General features: G+C 35.6%; 1 protein-coding gene across 7 annotated transcripts in view; it reads right to left on the bottom strand.

Moving 5' to 3' along the window:
* The window catches only part of LOC121413751 (serine-rich adhesin for platelets-like), a 74,566-nt gene that overhangs the window by 36,436 nt on the left and 19,390 nt on the right, over window positions 1-18,740 (bottom strand). For all 7 annotated transcript variants that reach the window (XM_041606683.1, XM_041606685.1, XM_041606681.1 and 4 more), the window contains exons 2-6: window positions 17,314-17,468; window positions 16,259-16,417; window positions 9,612-9,713; window positions 8,785-8,898; window positions 4,967-5,058 (exon numbers count right to left, since the gene is read on the bottom strand). In XM_041606683.1, the coding sequence (XP_041462617.1) occupies window positions 4,967-5,058; window positions 8,785-8,898; window positions 9,612-9,713; window positions 16,259-16,417; window positions 17,314-17,468 (622 nt within the window). The remainder of the gene's footprint in view (window positions 1-4,966; window positions 5,059-8,784; window positions 8,899-9,611; window positions 9,714-16,258; window positions 16,418-17,313; window positions 17,469-18,740) is intronic.

Raw genomic sequence — 18,740 nt, 5'->3', positions numbered from 1 at the left:
GTGTCTGTAATTGGGATTTCTGGTCTCGCTCGTGAGCACAGACATCTAGACTGGTGAGAGAGATAGACCACGATAAAAACAGACGCAGAAAGATAGAGAGATAGAGAGCAGTTAGAGGGGAAGGGGAGATATAAAAGCAAATCAAAATGCAGCAACATTCTGTTGGGCAGAGATGAATATCGTCATTACAGAGAGTGAAGAGAAATTAAGGAAAGAGTGTGATAGACACAGAAATGAAAGAGAGGGGAATAGAAAAAATATAGGGCAGGATAAAAATAAAATAAATAGAGTTGTAGATAGAGATGTACATGTATGCATCGTCTTTAACATCAATAGTTGTAACAAACTTTAATCAATCCCTTGTTTGTAGTTCCCTATCCCAAGAATAATTGTAAACTGCAGATTATTGAAGTTGAAATTATCACTACTGTGTATACCAAGAAAGAACCAATTTTTACAAAAAGTAATATGGACAGGGAATGATAAAAAACAAAAATACAAAAGATCATCAAGAGAGAGGCCATGTTGGAAATCCACCAAATTTGTATGTGTACAACCTGTTTTTTTTTTTCATTTTTCTATATGAATCAAACCCCCTCATTGTGATATCTCTGCAAACATCACAACTGTTCCAAAAATGCAGACCTCTTCAGCCGAACAGTGCCTTTGGGGCTGTCATAGATACCTTAAAAACTCTGTGTGGGTTTGCTTTTTCCGCTGATCAGCCCTCGTAAGTATCAGGTGTAAATATGCATCATATCCATAGCAACAAACTCTCTTGTCTAAATGTTTTCATGACTTTTCCTCTCTGCGCTCATCGCATGGTTTCAAACGTATGATCTTCTACATCAGGATTTACCTCCATGCGTTGCTATGGTAACTTTCTTGAAATGATTCTTAAGGAAGGCAGCAAAGGCAATCTTGTTTCATCTATCTCTTGCGTCAGTAACACTTCACATGTTGAACTAATTTCTTTTGGCTTTTAATAATCATTTATGCAATACCCCCCCTTCCACTCAAATGATTGCCATTTCTGACATGCACCTCCACTCTCTTGTTCCATTTCTGAACTTTTAAAATCATTTTTTTACAGTATTTCTTATATTATTTTATCTGGTGCAGATTCAAATGATTACTTGATTCAAATAATATGTTTTCATATTCCCTTGATTTGTTAAACCTTAATAGCAACCAATCTCATAATAATCTCAACAATTTAATTAAACCCTAATCTCCACAATAACAGCATATTTAACTACAATTCTAATATATTTTTTAATATATGAACCTCTCTATGGCAAAAAAATGAAACTGTGGATTTTTTTTACATAATCAGCTACATGTACATATTAAAGGCAAAACTAGTTATGTTTAAACTTGCATATCAAGTTGCATACCTATGAGAAGACAAAAAGTATCAATACAGAAGAAAAAATTATCCAAAACACATGTAAAAAATGAAAAGTTTCACAGAGATTTTCCACAGAACATGTTCCTCCCCACAGCCCTGCTAAAAATAGAAAGACAGTGTGGCGATCAATGCCAAACCTCATTTACGTCATGCAGTGTTGGCTCAAGACTGCGCCCTTGCAAAATCAAGTTTTACACATTGTCTTCCGTCTACATGTCAAAGTTTGAGATAAGACAATGCAGCAATGTGACGAAAATAAGGTCGTCAGTGCAAGGCAGTTGAGTATTCAAAGCCTATTTAAAATGTATTCATATCTCAAAGGCCTGTTCAGACACAGCATTTCAGGGACTCTTTTTTAGGCATTTCCAGGATGATATTCATTCCCATCCTGCAGCATTTTTTTTACTCCAGGGCCCCATCTACAAAGAGTTATGATTGGTCCAATCAATCCTAACTCTATGGAAATCCACCAGTGTCATAATTTTTTTCTACAAGAAATTTGCATAATGTCCTTTGTAAACGAAGAGAAGCACAGTGAATTTTCAAATAAACAATGAATGCAAGAACATTCATCATAGTTAAAAAATATCTTGAACGAACATGCATAATGGATGCTGACATTGCTGGCCGTCCATAGTTGTGATTGTTCGGAACCAATCGCAACTCTTATTAAGACGGGCCCCTGATGAACATCCCTACATGCACAGTATATTAGTGGAATACAAAATGTATCTTCTGGTAAGCAGCCAAGAAGTTCTATCATTCTAGCCTCACAGTTTTGTCCCATGAGACATTCAAGTAGCATGCTACCGTCATCCTTTTGTCAATCACTTCAGCCTTTTCTACATTTCTGTGTAAAGCAACAAAACGTTGAAGAGATGGCATTCAATGACGTTGCCCTTTTCCAGAGAAAATAGTGTTTCATCATATTTTCCTGGGGCCATGCCTAGTTCTGTTACGTGACCAATTGAAATGAAGACAGGCAGGGATGGAATGAATTATACAGGCTTGAAAATGGATGAGGCGCATACATGTACATGTATGACAATGCACTGTTCTATGCATATATAGAAACTGAATTATTAATATCTCCAGAGGATTAATTCTCTCTGATTCATCTACCTTATTCACAAAAATGCAAAAATCCAGATGTACATGTATTTGACCAATTTTTTCACCCAAAGGAAATCCATGCAAGCTGTATCATAGCCTATAGTCTAGGCGGAAACTGCAGTAACAGGTGTATCTTTGCTGTTACACTTAACTTAAGAAATGAGTCTGATACATCAAGACTACAATGGGTACGACCACTGCCTACATGTACATGTATACACTCTCGTCTTACATCAGCCATTGTTTTCATCTTATTGATTACTGTATGATGCAGGATTTTTTTCATACAGAAACTGCCATCAGACATTCAGAGATACAAGGAAAACAATGACTATGAAGCATGAAGAGAGTGTACAGGGAGTGGCTGCTTCACTGTCTGAAGTCTCGCTGAATTTCGTGTGTAACAGCATCAGACTCGTAAAAGCAAAGGCAATAGTTGCACCCCCTGCCTGCCTGCCTGCCTACCATTTAGATTATGAGCTTGCTGTATCATAATAACATAATACATGTAAGACTGAACTCCTGGCATTAGCTAAAATGGATATACACCTATTTTGGGAAGGAATGAAGGATGATATTTCCAGTGAACTTGCACATTACACTCTTTATTTTTTTTTTATGTGAAGATGTTTGGTTGATATATTTTTTGATGCATTGAATTTCAATAGGATGTCAGCATAACTCTACTCCAATCCAGGCCTCAATACACCTTGATTGAATTGAGGTTGCATTTCACTGTGTGGGATACGAGTTTACAAGCAAGACGGAACTCCCCTCTAATTAACTCGGGGATGGGGGTGGGGGATGACTTTCCTGTATCAAGATTGGTTGCTAAGCAGCCATCATCTTTGGGGAATAAGCTGGGCCGAGGGAGGGACAGTCATGGAAGATGCAAGATGAATTGAAGAAGGAGGGACTAATTTGCATCTTATGTTGGCATGAAACCCACTTATTCACAAAGTAATTTTTTTACCTAATCAAAGGAAAAATTAAACAATTATAAAACCTATTGCCTGTTTCATCAAGAAGTTAGACCATAAAAAGTAACGGTAATTGTATTAAAGCTATCACGACCAACATTCCTAAGGTAGGCTTATATTTTCTATGTTACCATGTAGCGGTAAGCCTTGTGAAATTGGTCCTTATGGAGAAAGAAAACAATATTCTAACAAGAAAAAGCCTTGAGCAAATATACACTGTATAGACTGCACAAACTTCAAAACTAGTATTCTTACATTTATCCATATATCCATTTTTTAAATTCAATTTTAATTTTAAATGTAGGTATGATTTGAAGTCTTTTTTTATTTACTTATTATATGGTTTTCACTTTTTTTAAGAGGCATTTCTATTGACCTTATTCAATCAGAGTAAACAAGAATTGAGTGTAATTTCATCCATGAAAAAACTTAAATCTGATAAAGACTGATTATTTTTCAGTTGAAAAGTATCCTCTAAGCAGTGCATATTAATCTGTCTGAAATAGACAAGAATTATCAAATGAAATGCGCTTTGACGGCACACCTAACCATCACATGTCGTTTGTATACAGGGTTGGACATTCAGTATGGGAACGATTATAAAAGGATATGTGGCTTGTAGATGGGCAACTAGGGATGTTACCATAGCGAAGGTAATAATTATTCAATTACATAGTAGCATTGTGACAATGCTTAATTTTTTTTCTTAATTTGGATGTCATCTTGTTTTATTGAATATCTCAGTAGAGCATAATGGAATATATATCCACAGCCCAAATTTGGTAGGAATCAGCTCAACAGGGCCCAAGATATGACCATATAATTTGCACCACTGAAATAAATTTACCATTGGCCTGGGTCGAAGCATTTCCTATCAGATATTTAATATACATGCAGACTGTGGATGTTCTTCATCATGCTCCTCTAGGATATCAAATAAAAATGGGAAAACTGACAAAAATAAAAAGCAAAATCTGTTGTTTTTTAATGACATCACACTTCGGTGCTCTGTATAAGGCAAGATTATAATCATGCTTACTGCTATGTATTTGAATCTAATCACAGTTTAGAATATTTTCTGTCAAGCATTTTGTAATCATCTGACATCTACGTCCCCCTTGAGTAGACTCTATTGCACAAATGTCTATGACTGGGAACTTCACAGGACATCCTACACTGCCAAACAGATGCAGATGATGATGATAACGAATTTATGATGATGATGTGATGACGATAATGATGATGAAGGCAATAATGATGAGGATGATGACGATGATAATGAATTGATGATGAATATAATGTTGATGTTAGCAATGATGACAATGATGATGATAATGATGATGGCAATGATGATGATGATGATGATGATGGCGATGATGATGAGGAAGATAATGATAACAATAACACATAGCAAGTTTATAATTATCATTAGCAGTCATAGGATTGAATGTGAAAAGGATACGCATTGGATGAGCAGGGTGTGGCCATGAGAACGCAGGGGTTGTTCATGACAGACAGCTGCTGTAGACTGTTTAGACAAGAGAGATATGACACCTGAGGATGAGAACAGACAAATAAATTTCAAGATTATTAAAAAGGTATTCATTCCCCGAGATTCAAGAGGGGGATGTTGGACAGTTTTGTTGCATGCTGTACTTGCCACCATCTTCATGACAAAGATCATCAAATATACACTACATTGTATACCCCTAGTGTGCTGTATGTCGACTTAATATCAGACCCTACAATATTTGAAGGGCGGAGCAACTTTTCAAAGGGCAGATTTTTATTCAAATACACACATGGAAAAGGTTTTTTTTAAAGGGCGCCACACTCTCCAAGGGAAATGAGATAAAGCACTATGGCCAATCAATAGAACATCTATGGCATTGCCGTGGGTGGTATTAGATTAATGTAATCCAAGAAATATAAATGCCTTCATGAACATACTGTACGTGTACACACGACACACTACAGTGTTCACTCAAGCTGTGAAAAAAAGGGGAAAAAAAAAACATGTATATAAATACTATATGCACATTAGGTTTTTATTACTACATGTACATGTGAAGAGCGTGTCAGGAAAAACAAATTAAATACTGTATGTTTCTGATCTTCATACTGATTACTGATAGGCTATGAAGGTGACAGTAAGGTCAATAAGTACAGAAATCCATACGATGACTAGTAAACAATATGCCAAATCATGGAATTATGAATGAGGGGGTCTACATATCAAACAGACTCTTTCAATTAGTAGTGTGTCTAAAAGAGGCCTAGTCTAAAGTAGTAAATTTACACCAAACATATGAAGGGACACAATAATGTTCAAGTTTCTAATGTCCATTTCTTTGAATATATACACATACAAGAAATAATTACTTGATTCTCGATGGCGAAACTGCCATTGTCATCAAGTAATGATCATGGTGACAGTCCCTTTCAATAATAAATATGCGCATGTTCATTTTTCTTTCTATAAATGTTTTTATATTTTTCACTGATTTATAATTAATTAACTGTAAAAGTCAATCATATGATTTGAAGTATGAATAAATTCAAAATCAAACTGAGTAGTTTGCTTGTCTGTTATGTTTGAATTTGGTGATTTTTTTCTCTCTGCACTTGTCAGAATCAATCTCCATATTTTATTCTGAACCTTCAATTCAAAATAACTTTGAACAGGGCCCCATCATCGCAAGTTACACTTTTCTCGGGGTTATAACTCAAGGTTTTTAATGGAAAACAAATGAACTGAATTGAATTACAATGAAAAAGTGTGAATAATAACAGATTAAATTTATGTGACATGTACATGAAGACAATAAAGGAAATGTACACAATTAAGTCCAAATAATTCCAAGAGAATATGATGATGAGTCACAAACACTGTATGGATTATGCTTGAACAATATCTTGGCAAAGAAAGGATATCATGATAATCTCAACTAAATAACATGAAGGTCGCCACGTCATTCAGGTGAGAAATGTATGGAAGGGAGGATTCAAAAATGGAAGGTCTGCTTTGTTAAGTTATTCAATAAAGTTTAAAATTATACATGTATGTGCCCAATAGGCAATATCATACTCAGTGAAATAATGAAGTTTCATTTTGTGCCCGGTTGTTTGGTGGGTTTCTTTAAGGAAAAAATGTATCAAGGTGAACACGATTTTTCTTCAGGAGGGGGTGGGGGAGATATTAGCCAAAAATCATAATTGAGCATCAGTAAATCTATGCTGTGAAGGATACCTACATTAAAAAGAAAGAATAATAATATGTAATGAAACACTACACTAGCATGTTACTGATGACTGTGCATTATTTGCAGTTATGAAGTACAGTGTACAATGCTAAAACATACATTTTATCATCTGTAATAACATTTTTGCATAACTGTTTTATATATCTGTACTATAAAGAGGGTTCAAGTAGATTTTAGAGCAAAATAATGAGTAAACTTATTTCTAAAGATGATCTTTGAGCTCAAATATCATGGATGTGTCAATGATTAATACATACAACTGAAACATGCATGATGATATCTGGAATTATAATCAAGGCCATCACCAAAAAAGAGCTTCAGGGCTCTGTAACACAAAACTTCGCAACTGATCGCATAGTTGATTCGTACAACTGATTGCACATAATAACTAATGCAATCAAACATAAAAATAAGCCCTAAGATCAAATGCTAAGCTTAGTGTCACTGGGCCCAGAATGGGCTTATTGATCTTGCTAGTTTCTAGGGCAAACAATCTGCCTGCCACTCACAAGTATATGATCTTTACGAACTGATATGGGCATACACCAATGTAGCAGCAGTCAGTCAGTCATCAAACATGGATTAGCAGCAATACACTGTTTCTAACATGCATACGAATGTATACAAACACAAGTTCAAAAGAATACATGTATGTACACTGCTTCGCGTAAATGTCACAAAATTTGTTCTACACTCACATAAAAAGTGTAGATAGTATCTCACACAGATAATTTTGATGTACATGTATTGCGCATATAAAGTATAGATTTATGATTGAATGGGGGTCTAACATCTTCATCACTATTATGGAATTGCATGTTGTGTGTCACAATTCTAAAGATAATACATTCATGTAATTCTAAAGGGCGGCTAAACAAAGGGCGCGTATTTAACTCTGGTCTAAGTGGTTAAGAGGGATAGCTGATCGTGACACTTGTCTCTACGAGTAGAGGTTCCATTGGTCAGCAAATATGATGCTCAATCCATTCCAGACTGTACGTGGATAATGTGCAAAATAGTTTTCTTCGCCATTAAAGCATGGGGAAACAATAAAAGAAACATAATAAAAATAAAATATGAACAGAATTTAAACAGTTTTCCACTTCCCATAATTTCAGGACAGAGATAGTCTGTGGCCTAATTTGAACTGACTTCAGGGTCCCATCTTACAAAGAGCTGCTATTGATCTGATCAATCGCAATTATGGACAGCCAGCAATGTCAAAATCTACTATGCATGTGTTTTTTTTTTTTATATTTTTGAACTATGATGTATATATTCAAACATTCATTGTTTTCTTGAAAATTCACTGTGCTTCTCTTTGTTTATGAATGGATTTCTATAGAATTACTACTGATTGGATCAACCGTAACTCTTTGTAAGATGGGTCCCTGAATACATATTCAAGCACTGTAATAGCAAAAACACTTAATCTCATGTGTTACTCTACATTATCACCCGTATCAGACATCTGAGCTGGTCATTTACAAAACCGTATTGCCCTACTTTTTCTGAATATCGGGAAGGGTAGGTATATTGTTTGTATTTTCCTCGGTCTCAATGCGCGTATTTACTTTGCATGCAGAGACGACGCAAAATATACCTTTGTATTTTCCCTGGTCTCACATTTGGGCATTTTAGGATGCGTATAAAGAGATACGCTTCATAAGGATCCGCGCTCCAACAATATACGTCATAATAAAGACATCACTGGATCCGAGCGCTTGAAAGTACGTCATAATGGTAAAGTGCAGAGCCTAGACCCTTATATTAACAAGACACAATAGAACTCTATTTTTAAAAGAAATATCACCATTGTCATGATTTTTGCTCTAGATATCTGATTTGGATGATAATAAAAATATTGACTGGCTCTTCTTTCGGGGAACATCAAATATATTGCCCTTAAAAGAACCATATTGCCCTCGTCTAAAGACTCGGGCCAATATGATTCTTTTGCTGGCAATATATTTGATGTTCCCCTCAAGGCCAGTCAATATTATATAAATAACCCTACCTCTGTGAGATCTGATATCTCATTCTCTGCGAGTGAGAGGATCTCAAGTGAGTGTGGAATGCAGCTGGGTATACTGCGTAGCGTCGTTAAGATGTTACCATGGAGAAGCAATGTCTATAAAACAGAACAAGATAAAGGAAACGATTCATTAAAATACAATATCAACAGATTAGTGAATTGATCATTTAACAATGCTAGTATACATATGGCAATCCACCACAGGCCATATGTTATGAGCAACTTTACAATTAAATCTATTCTTCAACATAAATACTGACAGAGTAGCCATTTACAAGTATTGTGAACTGTAATATAGGATTTTCCTTTACATCTTTGAATGCATACATGCATGGGTTCTGGATGACAAATTATGGCATGATTGGTTTTCTAGAGTTGTGATTAAATTGCATCAATTGCCTTTTCTTAAAATAAAACTTTACAAAATAGTACCCATTAAAATGATTTAATACAGTCCTCTCACAGCACACAAAAGGAAGAGAATCCCTCTGCGTGTCTGTGTGTGATTGACTTTTTAGAAGAGAATCAATATGACCTTTTTATGTTTGGGCCTGACATTTAATGTCACCAGCTCTTCATAACATCCCCATGTAGCTTGGATAACATGAGCATGCCACAACGCCCAGTGGCATTTCTATATATTAAAGTTGTTCTGAATCAAAAAAGAAATGTCTAAAACAGTGAACACCCCCCCCCCCCCCTGGACAGTGAAAAAGGTAATTTGGTCTATGCTGCAACAGAACACAAACATCACCATACACTGAGCCTATGCAAGTGTCATACTGCAAGGTTAGAGGTTCAATACCCACCTTGAGGTTGCTGAGCATAGAGATGTCCATGATCGACGAGACGCTGTTGTCCGACAGGTCAAGGTGACGTAGCTTCAGGTTACTGCTGAGATGGTCAATACTCTACGGGTCAAACGTCATAGAAGAATAATGTAAATAAACGGGGCTATTCATGTGTTAGTTGGGCAGGTGCCCCAAATATAGGTATCTTGTATAGTAATTGAAAATTTGTGAATAAAAAAGTGAAAATTGTGAGCCATCTTAAATATCCAGTCAGCAAACAGTTGTGTTTAGCTTTGGAAATCTGTGGCAGTTTATTGCTACTGTGCTATGCTCTTTATCTCAAAACACCTACAACAATGTATGTGTGAGTATGGATGCATATCCCTAGAGCTTATACCTGTATTTGATCTTCAAACACTGTACAGAATCTTCAATCAAAGCTTTCAGGATGTGATCAGCTCTTTGTTGAAACTTGACAAGCTTTGCCAATGCTACATAAGTGCAGTGATATAACCCAACACCATAAGTTCTCAAAATATTTTAAAAAAAAAGAATCTCTGAAACTACATGTAATGGCCGTTTCACTTAACTTTGCATTACACTTCACAAAGTGAGAGTGAAATTTAGAGATCATTTGCACATGTCCATGTAATCAGTTTGAGCACATCTCAATACTGAAGTTCAGTGTACAACCTTTATTCTTAATGCAGACATACCCCCCCCCCCCCCTTCCCACCTCCCAAAATCAGGTTGCACTGCAAAGGTGCAAATTGAGTATTGCAGTGTTCCAGGTCACATGCCATACTAGATTTTCAGCTCAATTCTACAGAGCTCCAGCTGGCTTAGCTAATTTCCGTTTTCATTCAAGCTTGTATTAACCACAGTTTGCTCTGTGGTCATAGAAAATTGGCAGTAGACAATGTCAAAAATTGCAACAATTATCCTGGGTCCAATTTCATAAAGACTTGTTACAACAACAGATTATAAACAATTTCTAAAACAAGTTTACAATTAGCCAATCAACTTGAACAGTTTCAGTAGCTTTAAACTGTAAATTGCAAATTTGTTATTATAAAAAGTTAGGTGAAATGGGGCCCATGGAATTGTAATTGCAGATACTATTGTATTTATACCAAGTTTGTCCCATGTAAAATCAAATAAATCAGTCATAAAAAATGCAAAAAAAAAGTTTAAAAAGTTTGTGCCATGTGCATAAGATGTACTGGAGATTAGTAAATTGCTACAGGTTTGTACTACTATACCACGATGTACACTAGTATTAATTTGTTTATCTGGGCTTCTGATTTAACTTAAGAGAAAATGAAATTCATTATTGGAGAGCGAGAAACTGCTGAATTAAAATAACTACCCCGATCTGGCTGGTTCCAGGGACAAGCAATCAAGTATTTAAACATAAAATTAATCAATAATCATAGGGAATATATAATTGTCTAGATTTGCTTATGCACAATGTATTTATGTTAAATTTTGTTCAACATACACACATTATTTTAGTAGGTATGTGTGTGTGTCCTGCAGGTTGCTTGTCTAAGAACATATTTTCTTCCTTGTTTTATATCTTTTCATTGTTTGTACTTGTTAATATATGTATGTATTTGATATTTGTATGCAGGGCCCCCAAGAAAAACAGTGCTTAGTCCACTGATGGGGTTACCCTGGGTAAACAAAACGAAATAAATAAATAATAAATAAATTTGGTATGTTTTATCCCTGCACCCTTCTCACTGCTCATCAATTCCCTTTCTACACCAACTTTAGTCACTGAATCAATAAAACACATTGTACACTGCATTGTATCCTTTGGTACAAGCATCAATCGTTCCCCCAAATCAGGAAAAAATAATGAAAAGTCTGCAATTGGAAGCTTGCATTTGCTTTAGGTTGTATAACGATGCCATACTATGCTTTTAGAAGCTAAAAACTTGCAAAAATCTTTGATAAGCTCACTTATTTGGATTTTGATGTATAACTCACTGTATCACAAACTTTGAATTTTATTGCCACGGCTGTCATTTGGCATCCAATTCTGAAAGAAATTGTTTTGCTGAATTGAGTTGCCTTTTTTAAAGTAATTTAATCTCAAGGATTATTCCCAAAGTTAAGTGACCATATGATTTCTTTCACTCAAAAAAAAATTCCTGGTATAATATTGCAATTTGCTATGCATTAATTTTTTTAATGTTAATACCGGTATTTTATTTTAACTACTACACAGGATTTCTTTTCCAAAAAGATTTCAGTTTCATCTTGAATACTGTATAGAACTGTTGAAATCTTTTCTGATATGACCAAAATTGTTTATGAAATTTAAGTATTCAATTGATTCCCAACTTTCACTGTTAATACTCAAAGCAAAAATACTGCCTTTAATACAGGTATGTAGGATAGACCAATATAAATTGTAACTTTTTACCCTTTTCGCTTTATAAAAGTATATCCTTCTTCTTGTCAATATCACTATATACCTTGGAGACAAATTAATTTATACAGTAAATTGCATGCTTGCAGGTCACACTGTCAGATAGGGTTTTAGCCTAGGGTTGTTGAGCTCTGCTTCTGACCTCGCCAATTTCCCCCTTCCTTCCTTCCTTCAAGCGGCTTCTTATAAATTCTTATTAAAGTGTAACAATCACCACAAAAATACACAGTGCGTAGCAGGCACCTGACTGAATGGATGAAGGTTTCTGAGAATAGCAGTACTCCCAGATCATATTTCAATTAGCCAGCAGACAGATATAGAAAAACTATGTGTAAATGTATCCTTAAAGCCTGTGTATAGCTTTGGTAAAGGGTCAATAATGTGATTGATAATCGAATATCATCTAATATGACAGTCTTACTGAAGCGTAGAGACCGTTAGATATTTTTCCAACTGCACTTCTCTGAGAAAATTTCAAATATTCAAATCTTGGATATATAGCACCCTCTCTCGGCAATGCTTGTTTTAAATTAAAAAATGGGCATTCAAGCACTTATCTTATAAATTTAGTGATTACATATCCAAAAGTTACAAAGAACATATCTAGAAAGTTTCAGCCCATTCCATGATTTGGAATAGGATTTAATTGAAAGACAAAAACACACAGATATTTTAATTTGATCGGGTGACCCGATCAAGTTAAATTTCCATGTAAAATCGCAAAATTTATCCTGTAAAACACATTTTCATTTCATATCCTCCACATCATAACTGTTATAGGGCATATCCATTCATATTAGCTAGCAATGAATTGGAATAGTGATAGGTGCATTTTGGTGGATTTACCAAAACTATCACAAGCTCAATAAAAGTAGAGTAGCAGGGTTCGGCTCACTGCTAAATGCACGTATAATGCTACATAATGTATTCAACTGCTATATGACGAAGTATCAGGTCACTCTATTTTGTAATATTAATGCCTAATATGTTTCATAGTCTGGGCTTGCCTTGTCATGACTGGCTTGTCCTGAACAACTTTCAATGTCTATGTATCTGATAACAGAATACAGTGGCCCGTATTCTTAAGTCGGGTTTAATATAGACTCTGGTCTTAAATTGTGGTTTAACTATGGATAGCAAATTGCGACATGAATCTCTAATAGTACCAGCTCATTTGACTCTGAAATCATTCTGAACTGTTTGGGAAGGCCAAGTAAGATAACTGTCTTCACCATTAAAGAATTAAGGAGCTCAGTAAACAAAAGAAACAAACCATGTGAACAAATTTTGACATGTTTGGATTCCCATAATTTAGCAGAGTTATACCACTGTCTAGGTTAAACCCGAGTTCAGAATACGGGCCTGTGTGTATGCAAAAGTTCTTTTAATTCTCTTCCAATAATTAACTCACATTTTCCCACTTTAAACAACTACATAATTATAATAGGAAGGTAATAGACAAGGTCATAGTCTCTCTAACTTGGCTCTACATTGTAGTCTATGTTCATACACTACATGTATAAACAACAGAAACCTTATAATAATGCAGGCCTACTGTACATACAGACAAGGGAAAGAAGGAGAGGAGGAAGAGACAGAGAAAATGGAGCAAGAGAGAATGAGAGACTGAAAGATACATAGAAATAGGGATATAAGTGAAGATAAACTGAGAGAGAGATAACAAAATAGTGTACATGTAAAATAGAGAGGAAAAGATGAAATTAGAAAGAGAAAAGAGGAAAAAAGGAAAAGATAAAGGGAGAAAGAGAAAAAGAGAAAAAGAGAGACGGAGCAAGAGAGAAGCAAAGACTGAGAAATGATAGTACAGGAGGGACATTGAGAAAGTAGAGAAAGGAGAGAGAGTGAGAAAAAAGGGAGAAAGGAGAGAGAGAAAAAAACAGATGGAGGCAGGAAGGAGCCATCACTCAGCTCCTAGCAGGGCTGAGTCTAGCTGATAAGGGGGATCAAGCACAACTCGTCATCTATTCATGCGCTCTTCATGTCGTCATTCCGTACAAACCACACTGCTATCGCTTTGAGTTCGCTTGCCAAGTGTTATTCAAATGGATTACGAGAGACAAAGGAGAGTTTGCATGACTACTGTGCATGGAACTGCCATGCAACCATTGCTGAATTATTTCTGCATGTCATCGTCCAGTTATGAACTCTGTCCTTTTCCTTGTGTGGATGTAAAGGTGGACACAGCCATACATCTTTTACTGTGTGTAAAACTTCATGCGGACCAAATTCTGTAATAGTCCTTAACATATGAAAATTGAAAACATTAAGTACAATAAAAAGATGATGAAGATCATTCTTTGCTGCTGGCTTTTAATAGCATGTTCAACTCTCAAAGAATTTGTGGGATGAACAATCTTTCACTTATGGATGACTAGCCCAGTGGAATTTGCTTCTTCAGGATTCCTAGTATACATGTAGGCCTACACAGTATCTCTAAGCCCCAGTTCTTTGGAGTATGTCTGAATAACAGATATTTTCTGGGTATTTTCCTTCCTTTAAAGCACAAATTTAATGAATTTGCCTCTTGAAATGTCATAAATATATGAAAAGTACTATCAAAGGTCCTTTCTGCCACGGACAAGGACCTTTTTCCTGGCTAACAACAATGGATTTCCAACAGATTTTATTCAAAGTTATCACAGGCTAGGCATCCAGACTCCTGGACCTGCATGCTTTGTCACCAACAAAGACCCAATTACAAACAGCTTCCTGTATGTATTATACCCAGACAGATTACGTCACAAACATTCTGGGAGGCCTCTCAGCCCTCTGACCATCTACATGCTGTAGCCATACATGTGTATTGGAAACTCCATTCAATCTCTGACAAACCTGCAAACGACAGACTTAAAGCTTTAGTAGAACATGATTTCTCAAATAAACCACCATTGTTAGGCAACTTTTCAAAAGTCTGTGCCGTATCTTTTATAGCAGGAATCAAGCTATAAGGCTGCAATGTGTCTTTCCATTGCACCTTTCCTGCAGTCCCCGTTATTTTGTCTCTGGTGACTGTGGTGATTTGTAAAGAAAAGAAAAGCTTCTAGCAGGATTCCTGCTGAGTGTTTCATAAAGCTGTTCGCAAGTTAAAGGAGAATGAAACCATTGGAACAAGATAGCTTGTGTGAAAACAGAAAAATCAAAGAAACAGATCAACGAAAGTTTGAGAAAAATCCGACAAATAATGAGAAAGTTATGAGCATTTGAATATTGCGATCACTAATGCTATGGAGATTGCAAATTGGCAATGCGACAAAGATGTGTGATGTCACTTGTGAACAACTCTCCCCATTACTTTATTATATATTTCACTTGAATTGCCTCTTTTATCACATCTATCCATAAATCATACTGCTCTTTCTACATGAGGGCATGTAATACATGTTTTAAGAATACATCATGGATAAAGAGTTTGTATCATCATAAGAAAAAGCAAAGAGTCATTTTGAGGGTATTTTATAGTCCACCAAAGGGAAAGTTGTTCATCAGTGACATCACACATCCTTGTCGCATTGCCAATATGAGGATCTCCATAGCATTAGTGATTGCAATATTCAAATGCTCATAACTTTCTCACTATTTGACCGATTTTTCTCAAACTTTCTGTATTCTTATTGTTAAATTTTTCTGTTTCTACAAAAGCATATTTGTTCCAAAGGTTTCATTCCCCTTTAAGAGCGACTTTGAGAATGACTGGTGATCCTTTCGTGTGGTAAATGGTCTACACTAGAATGTTCATTGGTGATGGCTTAGCGCATAAGAAAGGTTCACCAGTCGCTCTTAACTTATGAACAGCTTCATGAAACAGCCCCCTGCACTATGTTACCTTCAAAGTTGGGATGATTTTGTCAAGAATATTGGTAACCCATAATTCAAGAATTCAAAGTCTTAAAGACTGGTAGTAAATTTATTTGCCATGTACAACAATATTGCTGATCTTACAGTTGACCTTGCAAACTGTTTCTCTAATTTCCCTAAAGATGTTGAGTGAAGTACTGTGTATGAGGTTGGTAGGGTTTAGGGTCATTACAATGTGGATAGGGGTTGGTGTCAAGGTTTAAGATTCAGCAGTTAAAGTCTAATGATGTGCCAATATCTAGAGGAGAAATAGCTATTAAACCAAATTTTAATTGATTCATTATCAGATCCTTTATTTCTTGGTCTTATCCAAGATGAAGGGGAAAAAGTTTTACCACCATTACTGTACCTTGATACTGTTTCCTGACAGATTTAGCCATTCAAGTTCTGGAAGGTCCCTCAGACCTTCTATGGTCTGGATACTGTTGTTCGGCAAGTTGAGGACTCTGATGGTTGGCAGCCTTGAGATTCCGTTCATACGCACCAAACGATTGTGCCCAATTGACAGCTGTCCAGGAAGACAAGCAACAAGATAAGAATGTACTTGGTCTACAAATGGTTATTTTACTGGCTAAACCTGTTTGGTCTACTATCAACTTTGGTAATTGCTGTTAGTTTTTGTCTAATACCCACTTTCAAATTATCAATCAGTCTAATGACTAATTTGTCAACTTTCCACTTCATTTTATTTCATTCATTTTGAATCTTGTCAAATCAAAATTTGGGTTATTCACAATTTAACTAACCATACATGTAGGCTAAAATGGTGTTAGGCAAAGTGGATATCTAATGAAATGGGTATAACCTATTAAATTGTAAATTAAACAAAGCAGTATGATGCTAAATGAATATTAGACCAATTGTAAGGTTGACAAACTGATTGGAAACGAGGTAGGATTAGTCCATGTGAGATGAGACCAAAAAGAAAGTTGTGGAAGAGGGTGTAAACCCATCGGCAGTTGTAATAGCAAAGAAATATTCAACATCTTGCAGGATTTCCTTTCTTTGAAGACTTGCAGACGGCAATTAAGAACAAGTGGGTGTATTACATGTACATTGTATCTGCAATATATTCAATTTCATTGAATACACCAAATTTTGGTTGAGAAAGTTTTTTACCAAGCTCCATCGAAACATGGTATAAAAAATTTAAAAAATACTGAAAGGCACAAAGAAAATCCTACTGAAGTGTTTCATCAATATCTTTGTCTGAGAAATCGTCGGATATGACAACTTTTCTTGATTTTCAAAATAACTTTTACTATGGCAACTGTTGGATTGAACAAGATTTGTCAGATTAAATGTCCACCAAGTCCTTTATGAAGCATGCCCGCGAACTTCAGTCTATAAAACTAAATTTTCCAGGCTAAGACCTGACAAGTAGCATCATGGTAATATCCATACCTGTTGAAGGTTCTTGAATTCCTGAAGATTGTCAATGCGTGATAGTCCATTATGATCCAGTATAAGGGTTGTGCATGTTGCGTGGGTCTCTGACGTGGGCAGGGACTCAAGCTTCTTCAGCCCCCTTCCGGCAAGGTCTACAATCACCATGTTTTCTGTCAGGAAATTAGAAGATAACCTACAGTCAGAATAATTATTTAATTATGATAATATAGAGTAATTCTAAAGTGCCAAATCCACATTGATTATGTGCTTAAGGCGCTGAAACTTTCATCCTGAGGTTGTTCTAATTTATTTGAAATAGAATGGGAAAATATCACTGGGTTGCCATTTCCCTGTAATATCAAGAGGTACATATATTCAGTCTTACAATCTATCACTTATAAGGTATATGCTAAGTATCAGTTTCAAGATTTATCCACGAGGTCCTTAAATATGACTAACAAATGTGACATGAATTTTGTTCAAGAGACATCTTTTACCAGAAAAGAAAATATATTTACAAGTAAAACACTATCCTCTAGTAAAATAAACCCAAAAAAGTTATTCCAACTGAATTTTAATTCTTCACGTTTATTAAATTGAAGGGCTTGTTGTATGAGCAATCATCTCTTACACCTGTACATGGTACATTCCCTTATAATGTACAAATTGATCTATAACTATGTTAATGTTGTTAATATGGATAAGCTAAAACTGGGAAAGAACTTAACCTAAACATTAAGTCACAAATGTAGAAACTACACACATACATGTACATGTATACAATGAATAACTTGATGAATGAGAAATATGCTTTATGGCGATAGGCACTATTACAAAATAGCCCAAAAATGAATGTTTCCTATCACATATTAATGCACCTGTTAAACTGTGGCCAAACTATTTAACCAGTGGTCACTGACTGATGGAAGGCAAGATTCAAATCACTGGTCATTGACCTATGATGAGGCATATGGCAAGTCAATATCATCAATCCGAAATCAGAATGACCAGAATCACAGCTGATCATCAACAAGAATTTATCACGTATCAAATGGGTTCCTGAATCTGTCACAAACCATTCGAACAAATGATAGCCTGGAGCAAAACAGTGAATCAGGTTTGTTTTCAGTTATATTTTTTGTTCTACATTAGCCTCTACAGGTGTAAAAATCTGAAGGAAAGGTGTAATGAAAATCAAAGCCAAAGTAAAACAAGTGGAACGCCTCAGGCAGTCTCGCCTGCATTACATGATTCAATATAGCAGCAGTGTCGACTTTGAAAACAGCTATTGAATTATTATTCAATGTCCATTGTGCCAACATGACCTTTAGCCATAATCATATGACTTTAAGACGTATTCAAAACATACTTGATAACCCTTACATGTATGTCTATGTTTCATGAAATACATGTGTAGATCCATAAACTTTTAAAGTTATGAT

Source organism: Lytechinus variegatus, chromosome 4 (assembly GCF_018143015.1).
Source record: "Lytechinus variegatus isolate NC3 chromosome 4, Lvar_3.0, whole genome shotgun sequence".
Lineage (NCBI taxonomy): Eukaryota > Metazoa > Echinodermata > Echinoidea > Temnopleuroida > Toxopneustidae > Lytechinus > Lytechinus variegatus.
This window is presented reverse-complemented; position numbering and strand designations above follow the sequence as displayed.